The 20141-nt window shown below is 38.4% G+C and overlaps 1 protein-coding gene across 6 annotated transcripts in view; it reads right to left on the bottom strand.

The window, feature by feature from the left end:
• Positions 1–20141, bottom strand: part of smarcd3b (SWI/SNF related BAF chromatin remodeling complex subunit D3b) — a 58186-nt gene that overhangs the window by 36688 nt on the left and 1357 nt on the right. For 2 of the 6 annotated variants that reach the window (XM_042510554.2, XM_042510558.2), the window contains exon 1: positions 4185–4477. The exons of 1 other annotated variant lie outside the window; for it this stretch is intronic. In XM_042510554.2, coding sequence (XP_042366488.1) covers positions 4185–4262 — 78 coding nt within the window. In that variant the 5' untranslated portion in view covers positions 4263–4477. Of the gene's footprint in view, positions 1–3433; positions 4142–4184; positions 4478–20141 lie in introns of those variants that run through there. 3 more of the 6 variants (XM_042510555.2, XM_042510559.2, XM_088071813.1) reach the window with 2 other exon arrangements.

Here is a 20141-nt window from a genome sequence, read left to right as displayed (position 1 = left end):
AGTAAAGCAACCTCTGCTCTACAAATTGTTCAGCTCCAGAAATTACCTCTACAGGTGAGGCTGGGCAATATCTCAAAATTATAACAATATTGTGATATGAGACTAGATATCCAGAGGCGTATCTGGGGAGTGCCGCCCCTGAAATCTTATTGGCCATCCCAGGTGCTACCTCATTATGATTGGCTATCTGCCCGGTGAGTTTCAACTGTTGGATGAATAAACTGAATTTTTATTTAAAGGTGCAATTCAGCCTTCATTTTTTTGGCATTTTATTTTGTTGGCACTTTATACTTGTTATTGTATTATTTACTTTAGGAGGATCCATTTTTTAAAATTAAGTATGGAAGCATCAAAAGCGCTTTGGTCGAGGTAAGGGAAAGATATTGATTTCCATTAATGTTATCAAAAAAAGGTTAAAAAAACGATATAGTTACTGTGGGTGGATAGTGTACTGCTATACTGCTTATTTTGGCAGAAAACAACTGTAATACGCTGTTAGGGAACATTTTGCTGGTACATTCACTCAACATTTTTGCCAGATACGTTGATTGGAAACATTTTCGCATTTTGTTGATAGAAATCGCAGTTTGCTCAGCATTACATTTCCCTCAAAACATGTTTTCTGTTTCAACATTTTTTCAATCACAATTAATGACAGAATTTCAATAGTTTATCGCAATTAATTGCATTTTTTAATCATGTTTTCAATTCCAATTATTTTTTAGTTACAAACAGCTATCTAGTCCGTATTGACACAGTGCTGACTGATGATTATTAATCAAAAATCTCAGCGTGTAAATATTTTGTGAAGGCACCAACAGTAAACCCTACAATATTGTTGTAATGCCAATATCGAGGGATATGGTAAAAAAATATTGTGATTTTCTCCATATTTCAAGGCCGTAGATATAGGGCTTCATGCGATGATTCAAAGCTGTTGATTTTAGGCACAGAAAATAATATCACATTCTGCTGCAAAAACTTGTTTTTTTCTTAATTTTGTGCTTTTACCTCTTCAAGCCTTTGGAAATAACTGAGGCACCCTCGCACCGACCATGAACCCCAAGTAGTAGTGGGAGTACTCTGTTCCCCATCTTTCTATCTCTCATTTCCTGTCATCTTTTTACTCTCTGTTCTCTTCTGAAGGCATAAGATGTCCCCAAATATACATTTATTCATGTGAAACAATCTGAGAGTGGGGAATTATACTTTGATTGAACAAATAAATACTAGAAAGTCTGTTTGACCTTCTCAGTGTACTTGAGGATTACACAGTAATGCCAAGTTTCAGGATCTATGCAAAGGTGAAATTCAGTTCAACTTCATCAAATAGCAGAAATCTCAAGATTTCTGCAGGATGAGATGAATGTTTATGACAAAATATTACTTTTTAAAGTAGAGACAAGACAAATCTATGAGGTAGGAAATCCAGCTACACAACAGTGGGAATATTTTGGGGGACTCTTCTGTAAGTTTTATGCTTTTATCCTGAAGTACGGTGTGATTTACCTCTAATAACAGCACGAGATATCCTCTGAAAATAAAAAGCAAATATTTTGACAATCAGTTACTTTTTTCCTGTCTCTATATGACACTGTGACATTTTTATGTGTATTGTTTTTTTATTTTTTTTTTGACTACTAATTGTTCTGGGTGTTTTCTGTCTTTTTTTTTCAGAGCTGCACTGAGGTGAACTCCTTTCAGCTGTGTTGACATGGTAAAAAGTATTACATCTTGAAACAGCTTCTCAGATTTGCTGGGTTTTTTGTCACGTGTATAAGAAAACTAAGGGGTGTGGATTTTGGATGCTTAGTCGGACAAAGCAAGGTGTCATCCTGAGGTCTGGGATGTTTTGATGGGAATTTTTTTCACTATTTTTTGACACTGCAATCATAAAAAAGTGACAGATTAATCAAATATCAAAATAGCTGTCCGCCTCAACTCAATTTTGAAAAGCTGTAATCGTTTTCCATCAAAAGTGGTTAGAAAAGATCACACATTCTCCGTTTTCAAATTCTCCAATTCAAGGATTTGCAGTTTTTCTTTGTCACACGTAAAAGTAAACTGAGGGGTTTGGGCTTTGAATATTAAGCCGGACAAAACACAACATTTGAAGATGTAACCATGAGGTCTTTGAAGTTGTAATGGGTATTTTTTCACAATCTTTTACAAGGTACGAGGTAGATTTATTAGTCATTTTTCTAAACATAGTTTGAAAAAACTGACACTGCTATCAAAAAATAAGTGAAAAAGTGTGAGATTAATTGATAATTATTTTTTTTAGCTGCAGCCCTAACACACACACACACACACACACACACACACACACACACACACACACACACATATATGGTGAATCACTGCCATAAATCACCCATTTATTTACACACTCCAGTCAATGTCAAAGCCACATCTGCTAAAACTTTCATCTGTCACTGACCAGGACTTCTCTGTCATCCTCGGCCCTCCCATTCGTTCAGCTCATCACCAAAACAAACTGTCCTCCATGTTCTGCCATTAATGTAAAATATGACAACAGTTGCCTTAACCTCTCGCCATGAGCAACACTTGACTTGACATTTCATGCTAGCTTCACATGAATGGGCTGATTGTTCTGAATGATTTCCAGGACTGGCCGCCTGCTTCGTCTCCGTCTCCGCTACTACGTCTGTCCGTTTTGTCTCGTGACGTAATCAATATCGAGGTATTTGTTGTACAACTGTTGTAAAATTTGATTTTCTCCGTAAGATGATTGAAAGCAATTGATTTTTGAGGGGTGGAAAATAATATACACTAAATTCTGCTGCAAAAAAGGTTGAAGCAAAATTAAAAAGGTTAAAGCCACTTTACATAAACTGCAATGTCCCCAGATAGACTTTTGTTGCATGTTGTTTCTCGACTCTCTGTCTCTCATCAGTCTACTTTCTACTCTAACATAACAGAACAAAATACCACCAAAAACATCAGCAAATAATATGATCGATGAATCCTTTTCTGCCAAAAAAAAAGCTTACACATTCTCTATTTCAAGCTCTTCAGTCTGAGGATTTGCTGTTTTTCTTCGTCACGTCATAGAAAACTGAGAGGTTTGGATTTTGGATTTTCAGTCTGATAAAAACACCAAACATCTGAAGGTGTCACCTTGAGGTTTGGGAAGTTGTGGCGGGCATTTTTTTCACGATTTTTTTGACACTACAATCATAAAAAAACAAGTGAAAGATTGATAAATAATTCAAATAATTGTTAGCTACAAAAATATATATATTTAAATGACATGATCTGAAAACAACGAAATCCCTCTCCGACTGAAATCATGGACGACATGAAACCTGGGACAAAAAGGTTGTGAATCACTGCCATAAATCACCCATTTATTTACACACTCCAGTCAATGTCAAAACCACATCTGCTAAAACTTTCATCTGTCACTGACCAGGACTTCTCTGTCATCCTCGGCCCCCCGATTCATTCAGCTCATCACCAAAACAAACTGTCCTCCATGTTCTGCCATTAATGTAAAGTAGTTGCCTTAACCTCTCGCCATGAGCAACACTTGACTTGACATTTCATGCTAGCTTCACATGAATGGGCTGATTGTTCTGCATGATTTCCAGGACTGGCCGTCTGCCTCGTCTCCGTCTACGCTACTACGTCCATCCGTTTTGTCTCGTGACCTTACAGGTTCAAATCCTTCCACCAACCAACAACACGCTGCCTGGAAGGCTCCTCTGACTGTGTTGTTGTGAGTGGACTCGTCATTTCCCCCCCTCTGTCTGTGTGACTCTCAGGGAAGCAGTGTGCTCCTCTGTTAGCCAAAGGGGGAGCTGGCTGCTTTCTGCTGCTGCTGCTTTAGCTTCTATCCCTACAATTATCCTTTTTTTGTGTGTGTCTGTGTGTGTTAAGAAATCCTCTGCTCCCTCATCCTTCTCCTGCTCAGCTCCATCCATCCATGCTGCTCCACTTCTTGTTCTCTCAAGCCATCTCCTAACAGGCTGGGATCCAGAGGGGAGGGGGGCTGGAAATAACCTTCACATGGCCAGCTTTACCCAGCTATCTCTCACACACAGACCGCCGCTGCTGCTGCTGCTGCTGCTGCTGCTGCGCCGACTCATGCACACACACACACACACACACACAGATGCATGCCAGCTCCCTTCATGGGAATGACGGACAGCGCCACTCACCACTCCATGGACCAGGAACTCAAACAGTTTGCTCTTGGTGGCTTTCCTGGCTCCCCCCGCCGTCTCCTCCGTAGCCATTTGCTCAGTCCCCTCCGTTCACCCTGCTATGTCTCCCCTCTCCTTCTTTTGTCTTTCCCTCTCCCTTCACCCAGCCTCCTGTTCCCCTCCCCTGCTCCACTTTCCTTCTCTTTGTGCTCTCCTTTACAGCACTGCCTGTCCCTGACTCTCCTTCTCTCTCTCTCGCTCTCTCTCTTCCCTCCCTCTGACTCTATTTTGAATGTGCAGCAGCCCTGCCGAGTCTCTCACTGTGTCTAGCTCACTTTTTAGTTGAGCTGCCTTTCAGGAGCCCGGCACGTCGCTTGGAGGTGGGGGGGGGTTGTGCAGGGGTCTGGCAGGGGTTTCAGCCAGCCCACCCTGCCGCTCCCCGCACAGCTGTTGCATTCCATTGGTAGATAAGGGCATGCGGCGTGGCGAAGGCTGCCGTTTGGTCTGAACGGGGGCTGGGGAGGTTTCTGCTGCAGCCCCCCCCCCGGTGACCAACCAAGAGGCCACGGTCAGACCTCTGAGTCCTGGGCTCATTCTCAAAAAAGGACATTAACCCCTTGAAACCAGGATCGACATCGGTTTTCTTGTGCTGCGTTCAGACGCCTTTCAAAAGCTATTTGACCCTCTGAACCTGTGCAAATTGGTTTGATTTCTTTCGTAAACATGGGGCAAAAGGCAATGACCGACTTGGCAAGAAATAATAAGCCAAAAAATGTCCAGAAAACTATATTTATAATGACAACAACTTTTTATTTAAAATTATGTTACAGAAAAAATATAATAAAATAAATACATTTTTTAAAGCACTTTTTGAGTTTTTTTTTAATTGTTTTTATTTTTTAAAACATTTTTGTGCTTATTTCCAGGTAATTTTCTTTTTTTCTAACTTTTTGCCTATTTTTGAGCCATGTTTTGTTAAGTTGCTCGCTGCCTATAAGATTATCAAAAACTACATATATTTATAATAACAATAATAATTATATATTTTAAATTGTTATAGACAAAAAATAAATAAAAGAATATAAAGTATTTTTTGCTTTTATTTTTTGGCCCATTGTTAAAAAAAATTCTTGTAACTTTTTAAAACTAATTTCTTTCTAATTTTTGGGCCATGTTTTGTTAAGTTGCTGATTGCCTTCTCCCCATGTTTTTGAAAGAAATCAAACCAATTTGCTCAGGTTTCAAGGGGTTAAAGGGGCCCGGCTGCATATTATTAACACAAGTGTACACAGATATATGATGGAGTCATGACGTGGTGATGATGACGAGGAGTTTTTTTTTCTTTCAATTGAAAACCACTCAAACCGAGGGGAATTTTTCTATTTGTTTGTCTTTGAGTGCAAAGCTTTTCTCACAAAGCCACTTCTGAAACGTAGAAGGCCACGTCAAGAGCACCTTCACTTCCTGTGTTTCTGCGCTGGCCTTTGTCAGAGTGGATTCATAGGTTAGGGAGTATTTCCTCCACTCGCCTCATTAGCTTTTACCTTTCACCCACTAGTCGGCCCAGAGGCTACATGCAGGCTGTGGCTACAGTGTAATGGCAAACAAACAGGCCGCTCTGCACAGCAAGGTGACTGTGTCAGTGACACGTGTAATTAGGCGCCGTTGTAATTTCTTTCAGGCTGCTTTTTTAAAGATTTCTGAAAATACTGTAAACCAAAAGCCTAGTAAACGAAGGTAAAACACGTCATCCCTTGAAGGACACAAAGACTTATTGAGGCACAGCAGAAGTACACACACTGTTTCTGTGTGCTGGGATTTTTTTATGTCTCGCACACCAATTACACACAAGCCAAAGCATCGCCCGTCGCCACACAGGTCATTACTCTAACTAAAAACCACGCCACGTTGAAGATTACGTCTCTTTCATGTCTCCTTCTGAGCTTTCTCCCTCCCTTCTCCCAGCCGTCAGATCAGGGGAGTGAAATATTCATGAGGTTATTTGAATGACAAAGGAGGTGAAGTGGGGCAGATTCAAAGAGGGGGGCTCAGCTTGTGACACATGACGGCGAATTGTCACGGTTATTGTTTCCTCTTCCTCCGCTCCACTGTGTGAAAACGGCGGAAAAGTGTCGAACCAGGTGTCAAAGCAGAAATTATCCTGGAGAGTTGATGGAAAGCTTTGACACAAAATCTGTCCCTCAATTATCACCACAGTCTGGCGGGCTTGTTTAACCCTTTGAAACCTGACTTAATTAGTTTAATTTCTTGCAAAAACATGGAGAGAAGGAGCAAAAAGTAACTTAACAAGACATAGCCTAAAAATTAGCAAAAAATTACCAGAAAAAGAGCAAAAGTAAAAAACCAAAACAAAGAAGAAAATTACCCCAAAAAGTATACTTTTTTCCTATAACATAATTTTAAATATAGAAATTTGTAATTATAATAATTATGAACATAGTTTTGTGAATGTTTTCCTTTTTTTAAACAAATTAATGAATTCATTTGTTTAGTTTTTCAGTTTTCACTTTTTTTATAATCTAATTTATGTCATTTTTTTGTCAACCTTTACCAGTTTCTTGCAATTTGTGAGAAAACTGATGTCGATCCAGGTTTCAAAGGATTAATTAAAAATGATGCCAGGAAATATACGTTAGGAAGAGGGGGTTGTCGCTCCAGTACGAGGAAAAATTGGTTATTGTGTGAACAGCTGGTTAGTGTTTCTGAGACCTCTAGGCCAGAGGTCATGACCGTCTGGAGAGTGCACCATCCCTCAGAGGCGTCTTAAAGGACCCAAGCCATTTTTATGCATACATATTATGCATTAAACTTGACATTAAGACGCCATTACTGACCGAAAAGTTAGATTTAACACTTAAAGATGAAGCAGGGGGGAAAGCAAGACCACAATGTACGTCCTTCAAACTTCAAACTTCCTTCACACCCCTGATTATTGGAATCAACTTATTGATGGGCAAAAGCTGGCCGTCTCATATGTTGCTGACAGCTTGCAGCATTAGTTTGCTTGGTGGTGACACCTGGCGTTGAGATGTGAGTACTGCTGCTGTCATTAATCCAGTCTGGAAGGCGTTGGGGAACATAAGGAACCCAAACCTCCTCTGCAAAATGTCTTTCTGCTTCCTAAAATCCATCTGTGTCCTGCCTTTAGTCGAAGACTGCAAAAATATCAGTCCACATTGATGCTCTGCATTAGATTAACCTTGTGTTACATAACATATGACACAGGCTTTAAATATATTAATCACACAGGCACACAAGGTGTGCGTCTCAATTTCCGGCAAGGTCAAAAGCTCTACTTATCGAGCGTTTCCATGCAGATTCTGAGATTGTGCCAATCTCCTGTTTCTCCAGCAACGGCACGTGGGTCCAACGATAACAAAGAGATCCGGCAGCTCTGGCGATGCAAAAGGGAGCCTTGGGCGCAGGAGTACCCCCTGCCGGACCCCCATCGTCTCCCTCACCAAAGCCAGTCAGTCTCACCAAATGGTAATGTCCCAGTGTGTAGCAGACAGGGGGGTAGAGGGGGGCTAACAGGGGGTAAGGGAGCAGCAGTAGTATTATTAATAACCAACAGAGGGAGCATAGAGCCAGGCAGGGAGGTGCTGACTGTTTGAATGGAAGAAGAGATCCATGTTCAGGGCTGGTTTCAACAAATGGATAATGCATCATAAAAACCTAAAACGCTGAAGGGTCCAAACTGTAATCACTGCCCAACCAACAACATTTTTCTCAGCATCTTTTTTATGGGTTTTCAAATTATTTTCATCCTTATTTGGCCACAAGAGGGAAACAAAGAGCTCAAACTAAGAGTCATGCTTCATGCAACACAGAGTGCAAACAGTCTGGCTGCTTTTTTAACCTGTAGTACTGACTGCATCATCATTTTACTGTGCACAGCAGGGGAGCCAAACCAAGGACCCCCGGTGTGAAATACTAAATACCTTCAGCTCCTCATGTCTCTAAAACCTTCAAAATGACACAATCTGTGAAGTAGGACTGCAACTAACAGTTATTTTCATTGTGGAATATATGGTTAATGTTTAATCTTTTGGTTTATCACACGGTTGGTCAAACTTTTTTGAATAGGGGCCAGAATACATCATTTTAAAACTCCTGGGGGCTAAAAATTCACACACAATTGACGTAAACATTCATCTTTAAGTAAAAAAGTATGCAACTTTCCACCCCTCTCACTGTCAACTTCACACCATTTTGTCGTGGCCATGTCTGCTACCTTGCAGAAAATATCTGGTGTAAGGAAATGTTAGTTGGGTCAACTGCGTAGGCGTAATGTATGTCTACAAACTGTATGATTGTCCTGCCACTGTGAAATGAATGCAAAATAAATTAAAAAAGTGCTGTGTGCAATGCTTGCGTGGAATAAGGTTTTTAAGGTGCAATAATTCTTTATATCACTATCTTAACTGCAACATTTGGCGCATATTTTCAACGACAGCAATTACTCAAATGTGCCATTTTATTCCAACTCTTGAAAGTAGGCTATATTTAACACACACATTGTATGTATTGTATGTATTCTTATTGTTAAGTTTATCTTACTTATGTATATCTTGTTGTTTGCAGCATTGCACAAATATTTATATTTTCATATATCACATAACTTACATACTAGTTCTATACATTGCATTGTAGCATAAGGCAACATTTTATATTTTACACACTTTACACACTCAGCACATTAGCCATATAAGAATTTAAATATTCACATATTAGTACTAATGGTCTATTACTGTATTTCTTACATTTATATTTTTTCACGCTTACATACTCAACATCCTATACATACTTTATTTTAAATATTTACATACTGGAAATAAAAGTCTTTTAAAAGATTAATTAAAGACATTTTAATACTAATTCAGGCCATATCTATAGATAAATGAATTTAATGCCTTTTAAGACTTTTTAAGGTCTAAGGTCTAATTTCTCAAAACATTTAATATATACTCATTACTGAATGAGCAAAAGTTAAAGGTGGAGTGCAGAACTTGTTGTCTTCCTCCTCTGGCAGTGAGAGTAATTACACAAACACTGTCAACGCATGCTTTTAACGTCTGCCTGCAGGTGAGCTTGCCGCATCTTTCCTGCTCCCTGGAGCTTTCTCCTCAATCTTTTCTGACTTTAATTATTCCTCTGAATGCCAAGTTCATTTTTTTTATCTGGAGCCTCCACTCCAGAAACGTTTCTTACATACTTCTTAGGATTTTACGCCATCACATCTGCCATAAGCTGTGTTGGAAAGATTAGCCGCAAGGTTGTTAGGCGGTGTGGGAATGTCGCTGACCCATTTGTGGGGGAATAGAGAGTGAAGAGTCAGTCTCCCTATCTCCATATCCCTATTTGTCTTTGGCAACATGATTACTGTAGTATCGTTAATGCCACAAAAGACATGCATGCATACTAACAAAGCCAGTACTCTCGTTTACAGGATACACAAGCTGTTAATACATTTACATACGTATGTTTATTTGTTTTACTATAATATTTAACGATAGAAAAATTATTACTAGTAGAATTACTTGTCTTTGCAGTCTAATGCCAGATATGTACGACCGGCCACTGCAGTGTGACATTTGGTAGCATTTCTTCACAAATTGAATCTCTTTCAGCTGTGTTTTTACTAAAGACACTTTTTTTCAGCCCCCTCTGCAGCCCCACGTCTGCAACCTAATCACACTACCCACATTCACATTCTGTGAGGAATTATTTTATTGATGTATTTTGGTGTGAATGCAGTTATACGCATAGCTGCTGCTTCAGTGTTATGGTCTTTCTCCCCTTCCTGCTTAGTTTAGCTCTGACTGGTTGACGTAAAATGCATTACTTCTGGTGTGTCAGAGACACCAGACACCACAGCTCCAGTATACTGCATTACACAGGGAACTTTGCTTGTGATAGGCTTAATCAGCATTATGAGATCTTGTTTGACAAAGGCTTGAATGTAACGGACATGCTTTTATATGCAAAAGTCCCGCGCCCCAGCTTTATGGTTCAGAAAAAACTTAAATCCAAGTTAAACAAACAATGGCACAACTGTAATGAGATTTAGATTTGAATGTTTCGCAACTCTGATTGGTCCACAGAAGTGCATGACATCATTTTTTTCCAACTGAGCTCTTTAAAGCAGTGAGAAAAGTGTGGAAAAAGAACAAAAATCTCTTATCATAATAGTAATCTAACTAAAAAAAATGTTTATGACTTTAAATGTTGTGCTTATGTAGGGCAGCATCATTCATAATAAGAAAGTGATATTTAAGGGGGTCTCAAGCCAAAAAGGAAGGAAGCAGCTGTTGTTTAGCATACCAGTTCCATGAAAAGATGTGCTGCATTCAAAGATCCCAAAGTGGTTGAAATATCAATAAGCAATTGCGTGCAAATCAATCATGTGGCATCAGTACAGTCCAAACGTTCTTCCATCTTTTTTAAAATTACATATAATGAAGTTCATAATCGGCAGGAGGTAAATTTTTTCGATTGCTTTGCTCTGTTTAGCAGAAAATGATGTGCAACAACGACAGGCTGAGCAAAAAGCAAGATAAGAAGGAAGAGAAATCCATAAATTGATGGTTTTGGCCTGTTTTTCTGCAATCTCTTCACAACGAGGAAGGAGAAAGAGAAAGAGAGAGTATACAAAGAATGAAAATTTATACTTCCACTGATGTATAACGCACAGTTCCCTGTGGCAACGTTTACATACCAGAAACCACAAACCTGCCCTCGTCAACATTATTGTCACAGACAGATGGGGTGCACTAGGGGGAATATGGACTGTACTGAGGGCATGGAGTAAAGTCGGATTCCCTCCCACTGCTGGGCCCCTCTCTTTTTTCTCCGTCTTCAGTTTAAGAGCTGCACACAAAACCCAGCTCAAGCTGCTTAAAGGCCAGAGCTCTCGGAAAGCTTCTCAATGGCCATCGGTGGCCATCAAAGGGACTGTACAAAAGCATGCAGACCTGCACCTTCACTGAAGGGGATTAAGGAGCGGAGAAGTACATTTCAGGGCCGATTTCTTGCAGCTAGGCATGTGTAATGAAGAGGAACCTACGGAGAGAGAGAAGTCTCCCAGGGAGCCTGAAAATAATAGGGCATCTGCTGATATTTTGTGATCAAAGTGATTTGGCACAATGTACCGCGAGGAAATAGGCGAATGATTTTGCACAAAGCGGCAGTGCAATGTGGAGCACCTAACCTCAGAAGCCGCAGAAAAGGAGTCTAGTGTCGGCCTTGTATTTTAGGGCTTGTTTGGGACAAAGCATCTCTACCCAGACAGCATTTATGGTTCAGCTCCTCAGCTGCTCCCTAAAAAAAAAAAAAAGGAGGCATTGTAGGAGCAGATGGAAAGACGGAGCAACAGTAATGAGCCCAGTTTCCCTGCAAGCAGAGAGCAACACACCGGAACAAGGCCTGAAGCTTTACCTGCTTCGGGGCATTTCCTGTTTGCTGTAGCCATGACAACGGCATAATCTGCCTTGCGTCCAAAGCTAACAGCCAATGGGGTCGGAGCGACGCCGACTGCAGTGGCTTCAAAACTGGAGCAGCAGCTGGTGAACCGAGCAGGGAACTATTCCAGAGCTTAAACTGTAAAACTAAAAAGAAACCCTAGTTTTTGAGACACAAAAAGGCTTCAGTTCGCTGGGTTAGTCAGTGCTGGAGTCGCCAGGGTCATGTTTGACACAAATAAACAGTGAAAAACAGTCACTTTCCATGAATAGACCCGACCCAGCTACCATGTAAAATTCCACGGGATGAAAAATAAAACTGGCAGAGAAATTCCACCACTACAAACTCCCTCTCTCTTCTCTCTTCTTTCCTACTCTGCATCCAAGCTCACGGTTAGCCCCGATCTTTCAGCACCACTCTGCCCGTGCAGGACGGGAGACAGAGGCGACAGAACGAGGGCAGGATTGGTATGTGCAGGGCCGCATCGAGATCGTTCCGGATCCAAGAGATGAAAATCAGACACGGAGACGAGGAGGCATACAGAGGAGCCTGAAAATTCAACTGATACTGAGTCTGCACGAGATCAGCCAAGAAATAATTGACATTTTTATGTCAAAAAGTAGATCCATTCCCTCAGGATCATAAGACACCATCCAAGTAGCAATCAGAGAAATTCATCAAGTAAGCACATAATCTATTAGCTGGTTTGTGCCTCTCATGTTTCACTATTACATGAGCCAAGCCTTTGATTTTCCTAAAAATTAAAAACAGGCGATCTTTGCAAAGCACTTACTGCTGTTGTGAAATCATCTTTTTCCAGAATCATCAAAGGCTCTTTTGCTGATCCACATAGCCTAAAGTCTCCACACCTGTGCTGTCTTTGTATATCATGTGATATTTGTACAAAAATCTAAAAAACTTGGAAAGTAACATCAATAAATACTAATATAACTAAAAGATGCTATGAGAATTTGAGATTACATTTTAGAAATCAAGCAAAAATATGTTATTTCTGGCTACCACTTTTGTTTGGATTAGGAAAGAGGTTTAAAAAAAATACTTAAACGTGCAACAGTTGGAATATTTCCTCACTCTCGCTGAGGATTTTGAACAGAGGAACAGAGATAAGGGGAGACACTACAGGTGAAAAGGGTAAAAATTTAGCTCGCAGAAAAATAATCACCATGAAACCTCCACAGCTGATTACTTACATTAGATTTACATTACACAAGTTTTCTCAAGTTTCAGGTTTAAATATGCAAAGGATGAATTGAATAGTTTGATATGCACCAATTTGGATACGTTTCCAGAACAGAAATCTGAACAATGGAAAAAGAAAGGTTCAAAATTCTTGTTTTGTGACATATTCAAAGACAAAGGTTTTTACAAAGGGGATTATGGATATACGAACAAACTCCTCTGTAAAAGCCTTTAGGATATTAGTAGGAATAAAACTGTAAAATTTGGTCTAAGTGCTATTGAAGTGGAGATTTTTGGCTCAAAGTGTGAGAGAACAACAAATAGGTATCACTTCACTCAATTATTAACCATAAGATAAATATAAATAAATATAAATGAATGCTTTTTTTGCATTCATTTCCAGAACAACTCACTTAACTAAATAGACATGTTATGGAAGCATAATATGATGATTGCATTAAAAAACAGTTTTCACCTGTAGTGTCTCTCCATAAGTGTTGTTAAAAGACTGAAAATATTGAGAGGCATTTTTTTTAAAATTGCACAATTACCTCACAAATCAGCACAAATACCGTATATGTTCATGTGCATCTAAGCCAATTAACATATGTAACAGAAGAACTAAAGTGAAGAATATGTGCAAAGTCACGTTAAGGTACATGACCTTCACAGAAACAGGCAGGTTTAATGGTTTCTCTGAAGAAAATGGCTTTGTGCATCATGTGAATTAGGTGATTATATGTCTATGAATGATGTATGATGTTTTAAGAGAGGACACTTAGTTCTTTGTTTGCAAAGTAATGCAAAGCTGCACAGTAGACAATAAGATGAAACCCAAGTAAAGACAGCAATTAATTACCACATGCTTTGCGAACAAAAGCTAAAATGCAAGTGCAAAAACATTTTCAGATAGCACCTATAAGCTCATCCTTGTCAAAGAACATAGTCCTAACCACTTTTTCAGTTCCCTAAAACAACTTCACACGTTACTGTGTAAAAGATAATACAAAACCATATACAATCCTCTTTCAGTTTCATGAACAACCTCAGAAACGTTCATATTCGTCAATCTCACAGTAGCTCCAACACATGAGGGTGTTGTGAGTAAGTGGCAAGAAACACACACAAGAGCTGAAACAATAAGCCCATTAATCAATTAGTCAATCAACAGAAACTTAATCAGCAACTATTTTGTTACCCAGCCTCTTTAAATGTGAGGATTTGCTGCTTTTCTTTGTCTCGTGTAATTCTACATTTATTATCTTTTGAGCTTGATGGTCAGATAAAACAAGCAATTTGGATACTTCACCTTAGGGTTGAGGAAAGAGCTTTTTTCACTAATTTTCTGGCTGATTAATTGAGAAAGTAATCAGTGGATTAATTAATAATAAAAATAATTGTGATGACACAGGCATTCATTAAGGCCTGATCCAGATTAGAAAAGGAAAATCCATTAATGTCTTTGAAATAATGTTGTTTTGCGCACATTTTTAGAAGTGAAATAAGCTTTTTTTTTGCAACTGAGATAAATGGTGCAAGTGCTGGCTGCAACATCAGCATGCATGAGTTATATTGGGTTACACTGAAGCTAACTCTCCAGCAGAGTATGGTGCAGTATTGAGCGTTAACAGCTAAATGGGTCAACCAGCCGCTCGGTGAACTGTAGCACCATTAGGACCCAGACAGTTTGTCTCTGAGTCCTGCGCACAATCTCATTAGATAGCTAACTCTACATTAAGAATGGGAGTCATATGCAACTGAAAGAAAAACCCACAGATAGTGCTTTAGGTAAGATAACAGTGATTAAAAAAAATGGTGTTATAATCTGTCGGTAGGCAGGGAGGGCGCCATGTTAATTAGGTTACAAAGCGCTCAATTTAAAACCATAAAAACCTTTAATCTCTCTGTGGGAATGACAGTGGAGGTTCAGAGGGCTGTGTGAAACTGGTGGTTTGGGCTTGATATTGTATAAAAGTCATCTTCAGTACTGTGGCTTTAAGTGTACTGTATGTCTGTGAAAAATATGCCAGAGCTGCACCTCTACATAGAGCAAGGTATGCCACATGCTGCATTGCTATACTGCAGTATTCTAGATATTACAACAGTAACTGTAAGAACTAACATGAAATTTTCAGAACATTTATGCAGGCTGCAAATTATTCATAATGCACATTACAATTTCCCAGAGCTAAAGTATCCGTCTGAATATGTCTTCAAAATTGCTTGTTTTGTCTGAAAAACTGTGCAAAACTCAAATATAAATGATTTAATATCATGTAGTGATAAGAAAAACAGCAAGTCATGCCATTCAGAAGCTGTAACCAGCCATTATGGGGGCATTTTTGCTTGATAACATGACAGAAATGATAACTTATAGTGTCTTCATGTCTAAATACTATACAGTACCTCGAAAAATATCCATAATCGATACCAGGGTTTCCTACATATTCATTTATTGGCGACAGCCCGTCACTATCAAAACATCTGCTGGCACATATAGATTTTTTGAATTTGGAATATACACTATTCAGTTATTGATCACACCACGCAGAGCGTACTCTGTGCACAAACGGAGCAGTACAATGCCAGGCACAGTTAAAGTGAAACTTTATCATTCATTGTGCTGAGTTTAAAAGTTTTTTTTTCTGCAGCAGTTGCTCCTCTTATCCATTAATTACCTCTGACTGGATTGGCAGATGAGTTATCCACCCTACATTGAAAAATATCAATAGTCAGTACCTTGCACCATACAATACCACTGAACTGGATATTTTTGGGGCATTTCTGCTTGAAAAAATGACTGAAATAATTACTGATAGTAATAGTCAGTAGTAGATAGTCCATATTTAATACCATTATTGATACTATGGAACTTTTTTATATCAAGATAAATATGACAACGTATTAAAATCACAATGACAATTTGGCTTTTCTTGGTTAGTTGCAGAGAACAGCAGAATGACTGTAGTAAATGTTAACAATAACAAAGAGCGCAATAGCGCAGCAAGTATCGTTAGGCCTATACTGTGGAAAACAAGTACTGAAAATATTTAAAATATTCAGAATTGATATGTATCGATAAGTCGACATGTTTAAAAACATAAACTACTCAATAATCAAAATTGTATGCTGAATAATTTACTGTCGAGCAACTATTTGCAAACCGTTTCAGCTCTAATATTCAGTGAAATTAATAGTTTTGCTGTGAGCGCAGTTGTTTCCGGGGTAACAAACAGCCATTGAGCCAGCACATTCTTCACCAGCCAAAAAAAGGAAGTGCTCCATTGTCAATTTATCCCCGCAAATAACACAAAACACAAAGCCGGGGAACATTTAATTGGGTGACCTGCTATGTAGGAAACCAGCTCCAAAATGTGCACGGCTTCCAGTCCGTCTAATCAATCTCACTGCTGGAGCAGAAACAGTGTGAAAAAATAAAGTTTGACAAACTCTTCAGAAACTCTGGAGCTGAAACACTCAGTGAAACATTGATTGAACTTGATGAGTCGCCCAAACTAAATTTCAAACATGACTGAACAGAGTGACTGGAGTGTGTGTGTGTGTGTGTGTGTGTGTGTGTGTGTGTGTGTGTGTGTGTGTGTGTGTGTGTGTGTGTGTGTGTGTGTGTGTGTGAGGGAAAGGGAGTGCAGCTTTCCTTAAAAAGCCAGGTCAAGCATTCGGCAGACTGTAAAAGGAGCTGATCCTCTGATCCTCTATCAGACCTCAGGAGCTGTGACGGCACCTTGCATACTAATGTGACTGTTCTCCTTTTCTTTATACTGAGGGGAATATCTGTGCCAGCAGCTGGGTCAGGGAAGACTGTGGTGTGAAATTTAGCTATTTTAGTTCTAGTTTTTTGCCTCTTGCCGACGAGGATCAAACACTTCTACGGCAAACACTAAGTTAAAAAAGCATCTCAGCATCCACGCCAAAATTTAAAATAAATCACAAAACAAGTGCAAAAGCTTTCTATGAAGGCTATAATGCAAAATAAAACTAAACAGTAAGAAAAAGCACACAACCAAAGTATTGAATTTAATATAAATACTATCTGGAAAAAAAGTCTTTTCATACAGTGAGGGACTTTTGAGGAACTACATCTATCGCAAACCAACGCACTGCAGCAATTTATTTGAAATAAGACTGGTTATGCAACCTCTGTGTTGACTAATTGCACCCAAATGGTTGTTTTTTTTATATAGAGCATCAAACTGAAGTACATGAGATGGTGCTCTTTGAAATCAGCAAGCAGCTGAGTCACCAAGTCCTTCATAACTCAACAGTTCTGTACATGAAACCAGAGCAGGAGAGACAGAGAGGAGGAAAGAGAGCCTGACATCTAAGAGAGCCTTTAAAATGTGCAATGTATTCAATGACAACACTGTAATTAAACAAGGATGAAAGCCTCGTCAGAAAGTTTTCAACATCCTCAAGCTCCTTTAAGCATTAAGATTTACTGACTGACACTATGGGAGCAAGAATGAGATCATGGTGTCTAAGCAAAATATCAAAAAGTTGTACTTTTTCTAAAGTAATGCAGAAAAAATATGCCTTTTCCCTTTCTTGCCCAGAATTAGATGGGATGCTCCACCAAATCAGTGCCATTTGGGTGTTGTAACTTTTCAAAATTAAACTTGATTTTTAAAAAAATCTTTTTTTCAGCTCTGACAACATCTGTAAAGCTGCTAAAAATGTAAATACTGGAAATAACAGGACTGAGTTTTCATCACAGCATAGGCAAATACAGGGTTCCCACACATTTTTACAACATTTTACTCCATTTCAGTGACATTATTGCAGTAGTATAAAATTGATGGGCCAATACGCACTTCTTTGCACTCCTATGCATTATTTTGGCATTGGCAGATAAGCAAACTGCTAGTGACTACACGCAAGTTAGACATACCTGCCACCAGCTAGATGTATATGCCATAGACCAGACCACCACATACAAGTACTTCGCAAACATCAAGGCCTGCACCTCTTTTAGGGGGAATAAGAAAAACGGAGATCCAGTCAACAGACACACAGCGTAGCACTAGATTCAAAGTTAGTACTGTAACATATTTTGCATAATATTAGATGTGTTTTGGAATGTTTATGAGCATACTTTACAAAATTAAACAACACAATGTATTTTCAAAATGTTTCCAAAACATTCTGTTAATTACAAACTATTTCCAGGCCTGGAAAACAGTTCTTCAGGAATTTCATGACCACGGGAACCCCTTAATAACACGAGAACATTTACCAAAACTATCTTTAAAAAGTAAAAAACATAGCCTAATAACATCTGAGCAATATTTTTGGTAGCAGGACTGTATGAGGTCTAAGTGACACTTACAATGTGATGAAAAATACTGAAAATGAAGAGGGAACATTTGATTTTTGTCTTTTTTGTCTCATGGCTTTCAGACTCAAATGATGCCATTTCCTGTTGATCATGTGACTTGTGTAATGTCCCAAATTTTCAGACAGGGGGAATGTTTTAAGGAAACAGGACTGAGTGAAAACCTGGGGAACAACTAAAATGTGTATTTTAATTACCATATTATGAATTTCCAATTTATAGATTTTTATCTATTAAAAAAAAAAAAAAATTCTTAAAGGATTATAATTGTTATACTTTATGGTGAAGTTAAGTGATACGCAGCTCTAGCCCACTGACCATTTTTAATTCACAATGAAAATAAACTGATGGAATATTTTGTACTTTCAATGTAAAAAAGGTGCCAGTATGCATAAAAAAAGCATCAGACTAGAGTTTGTTTATAAAAAGTGTCAAGGAAGGATTCTCAAGACCCCCAGAGAGCCGCCCAGGCTAATTATTTATAGATTTATTACAATGTTTTTATATTAATGTCCCTTGGACTTCCGTAATTTAAAAATAATTTTTAAAAAATCCCAGGGCGACACAATCTGAGTTCTTCTTTCTAAAGATTTTACACAATGTATCTGTAAATCACTGTGCTTGATAATATAATGTATTATACAGATTTCATGCATACTTTTGCTTGCAATGTGCAAATTTGGGAAAAAATGGCCCAAAATATGATGTATGAAATTATTTAACATTTTGGGATAGAGACTTTTTAGCTTTCTTGCACAGAGTTAGAGAAGACTGACAGCACTCATGTTTGTAATATGAAGCTAACTTACAGCTAGCAGCCGGTTAGCTTTAATTAGCATAAAGACAAGAGGCAGGTGGAAACAACCAGTCTAGCCAGGTGCATGGACCAGACTAAACACATACCACGTACTAAAATATAGTGTTTATTTTCACCCCACACAAATCAAAAATAAGATGTTACTGAGATTGAGGTCGGTGTTAGCAATGCTAGCTATTCCGTTAGCTATTTTGGCTAGTTCCGCTTGTTAGCTCTTTATGCTATGCTAACTGGCTGTAGCTTCTTATTGATTTGGGGGCAGCAACTTGCAGAAAATGTACTAAATATTCATAATTATGTTTTTGTTAGTTTATAATCACCTGAAATAAAGAATTATTGCGTTTTTGTTAGCTCAAATAAGACATTTGTATCTACATACCAAGCAGGTAGTCTTCGAGGTCGCCATGTTGTTTCTACAGTAGCCAATAAGGGACAAATGAAACACTGGCCTTTTCCTAACTAATTCTACAAAAATGTCCCAACATAGATTATGACATATTCCTTAATACGGAGTTAAATAATGTCTCTATGTGGGGTTTTAGGGTCACACTGAGGATTTTTTTTTTTTTTGAGACTTGGAGAATAAAGTCATAATATTATGAGGGAGAAAAAAAACTTAAAGTCTTAGTTTAACAAGGAAAAAGTCATGATTTTATGAGAATAAACTCAAAACCTTACCAGAATAAACTCCTAATTTTATAAGAAAAAAGTCAGGATTTTTCAAGTCACATTTTTATGAGAAAGGGGATATTAAATTATGGGAATAACTATAATGACAATGGACTGGGGACAGGGATTATTTTTTAGTTTGCTGGCAGTATGTTTATTTCCGTAAAACAATATCCCCTTTTTCATAGAAATACGACTTTATTCTCGTCATATTATAATTTAATTTTCGTAATACTACGAGTTTATTCTTATAATATTACTACTTTCTTTCTCAAACATTACGACTTTTTATCTCATAACAGGCCTATTACAACTTAATTCTCATAATATTACAATTTTTTCTCACACTACTTCGACTTTATTCCCGAAATTAAAACTTTAATCTCTAAATCTAACTTTTTTTCTTTTTCTCGAACATGGTCCTAGTCATAAAGAAACTATAAACAGTCAAAAA

Source organism: Plectropomus leopardus, chromosome 21 (genome assembly GCF_026936395.1).
Source record: "Plectropomus leopardus strain MGB_pleo_1.0 chromosome 21, ASM2693639v1, whole genome shotgun sequence".
Lineage (NCBI taxonomy): Eukaryota > Metazoa > Chordata > Actinopteri > Perciformes > Serranidae > Plectropomus > Plectropomus leopardus.
The sequence above is the reverse complement of the archived record's forward strand: the minus strand, read 5'-3'. Positions and strand labels throughout refer to the sequence as shown.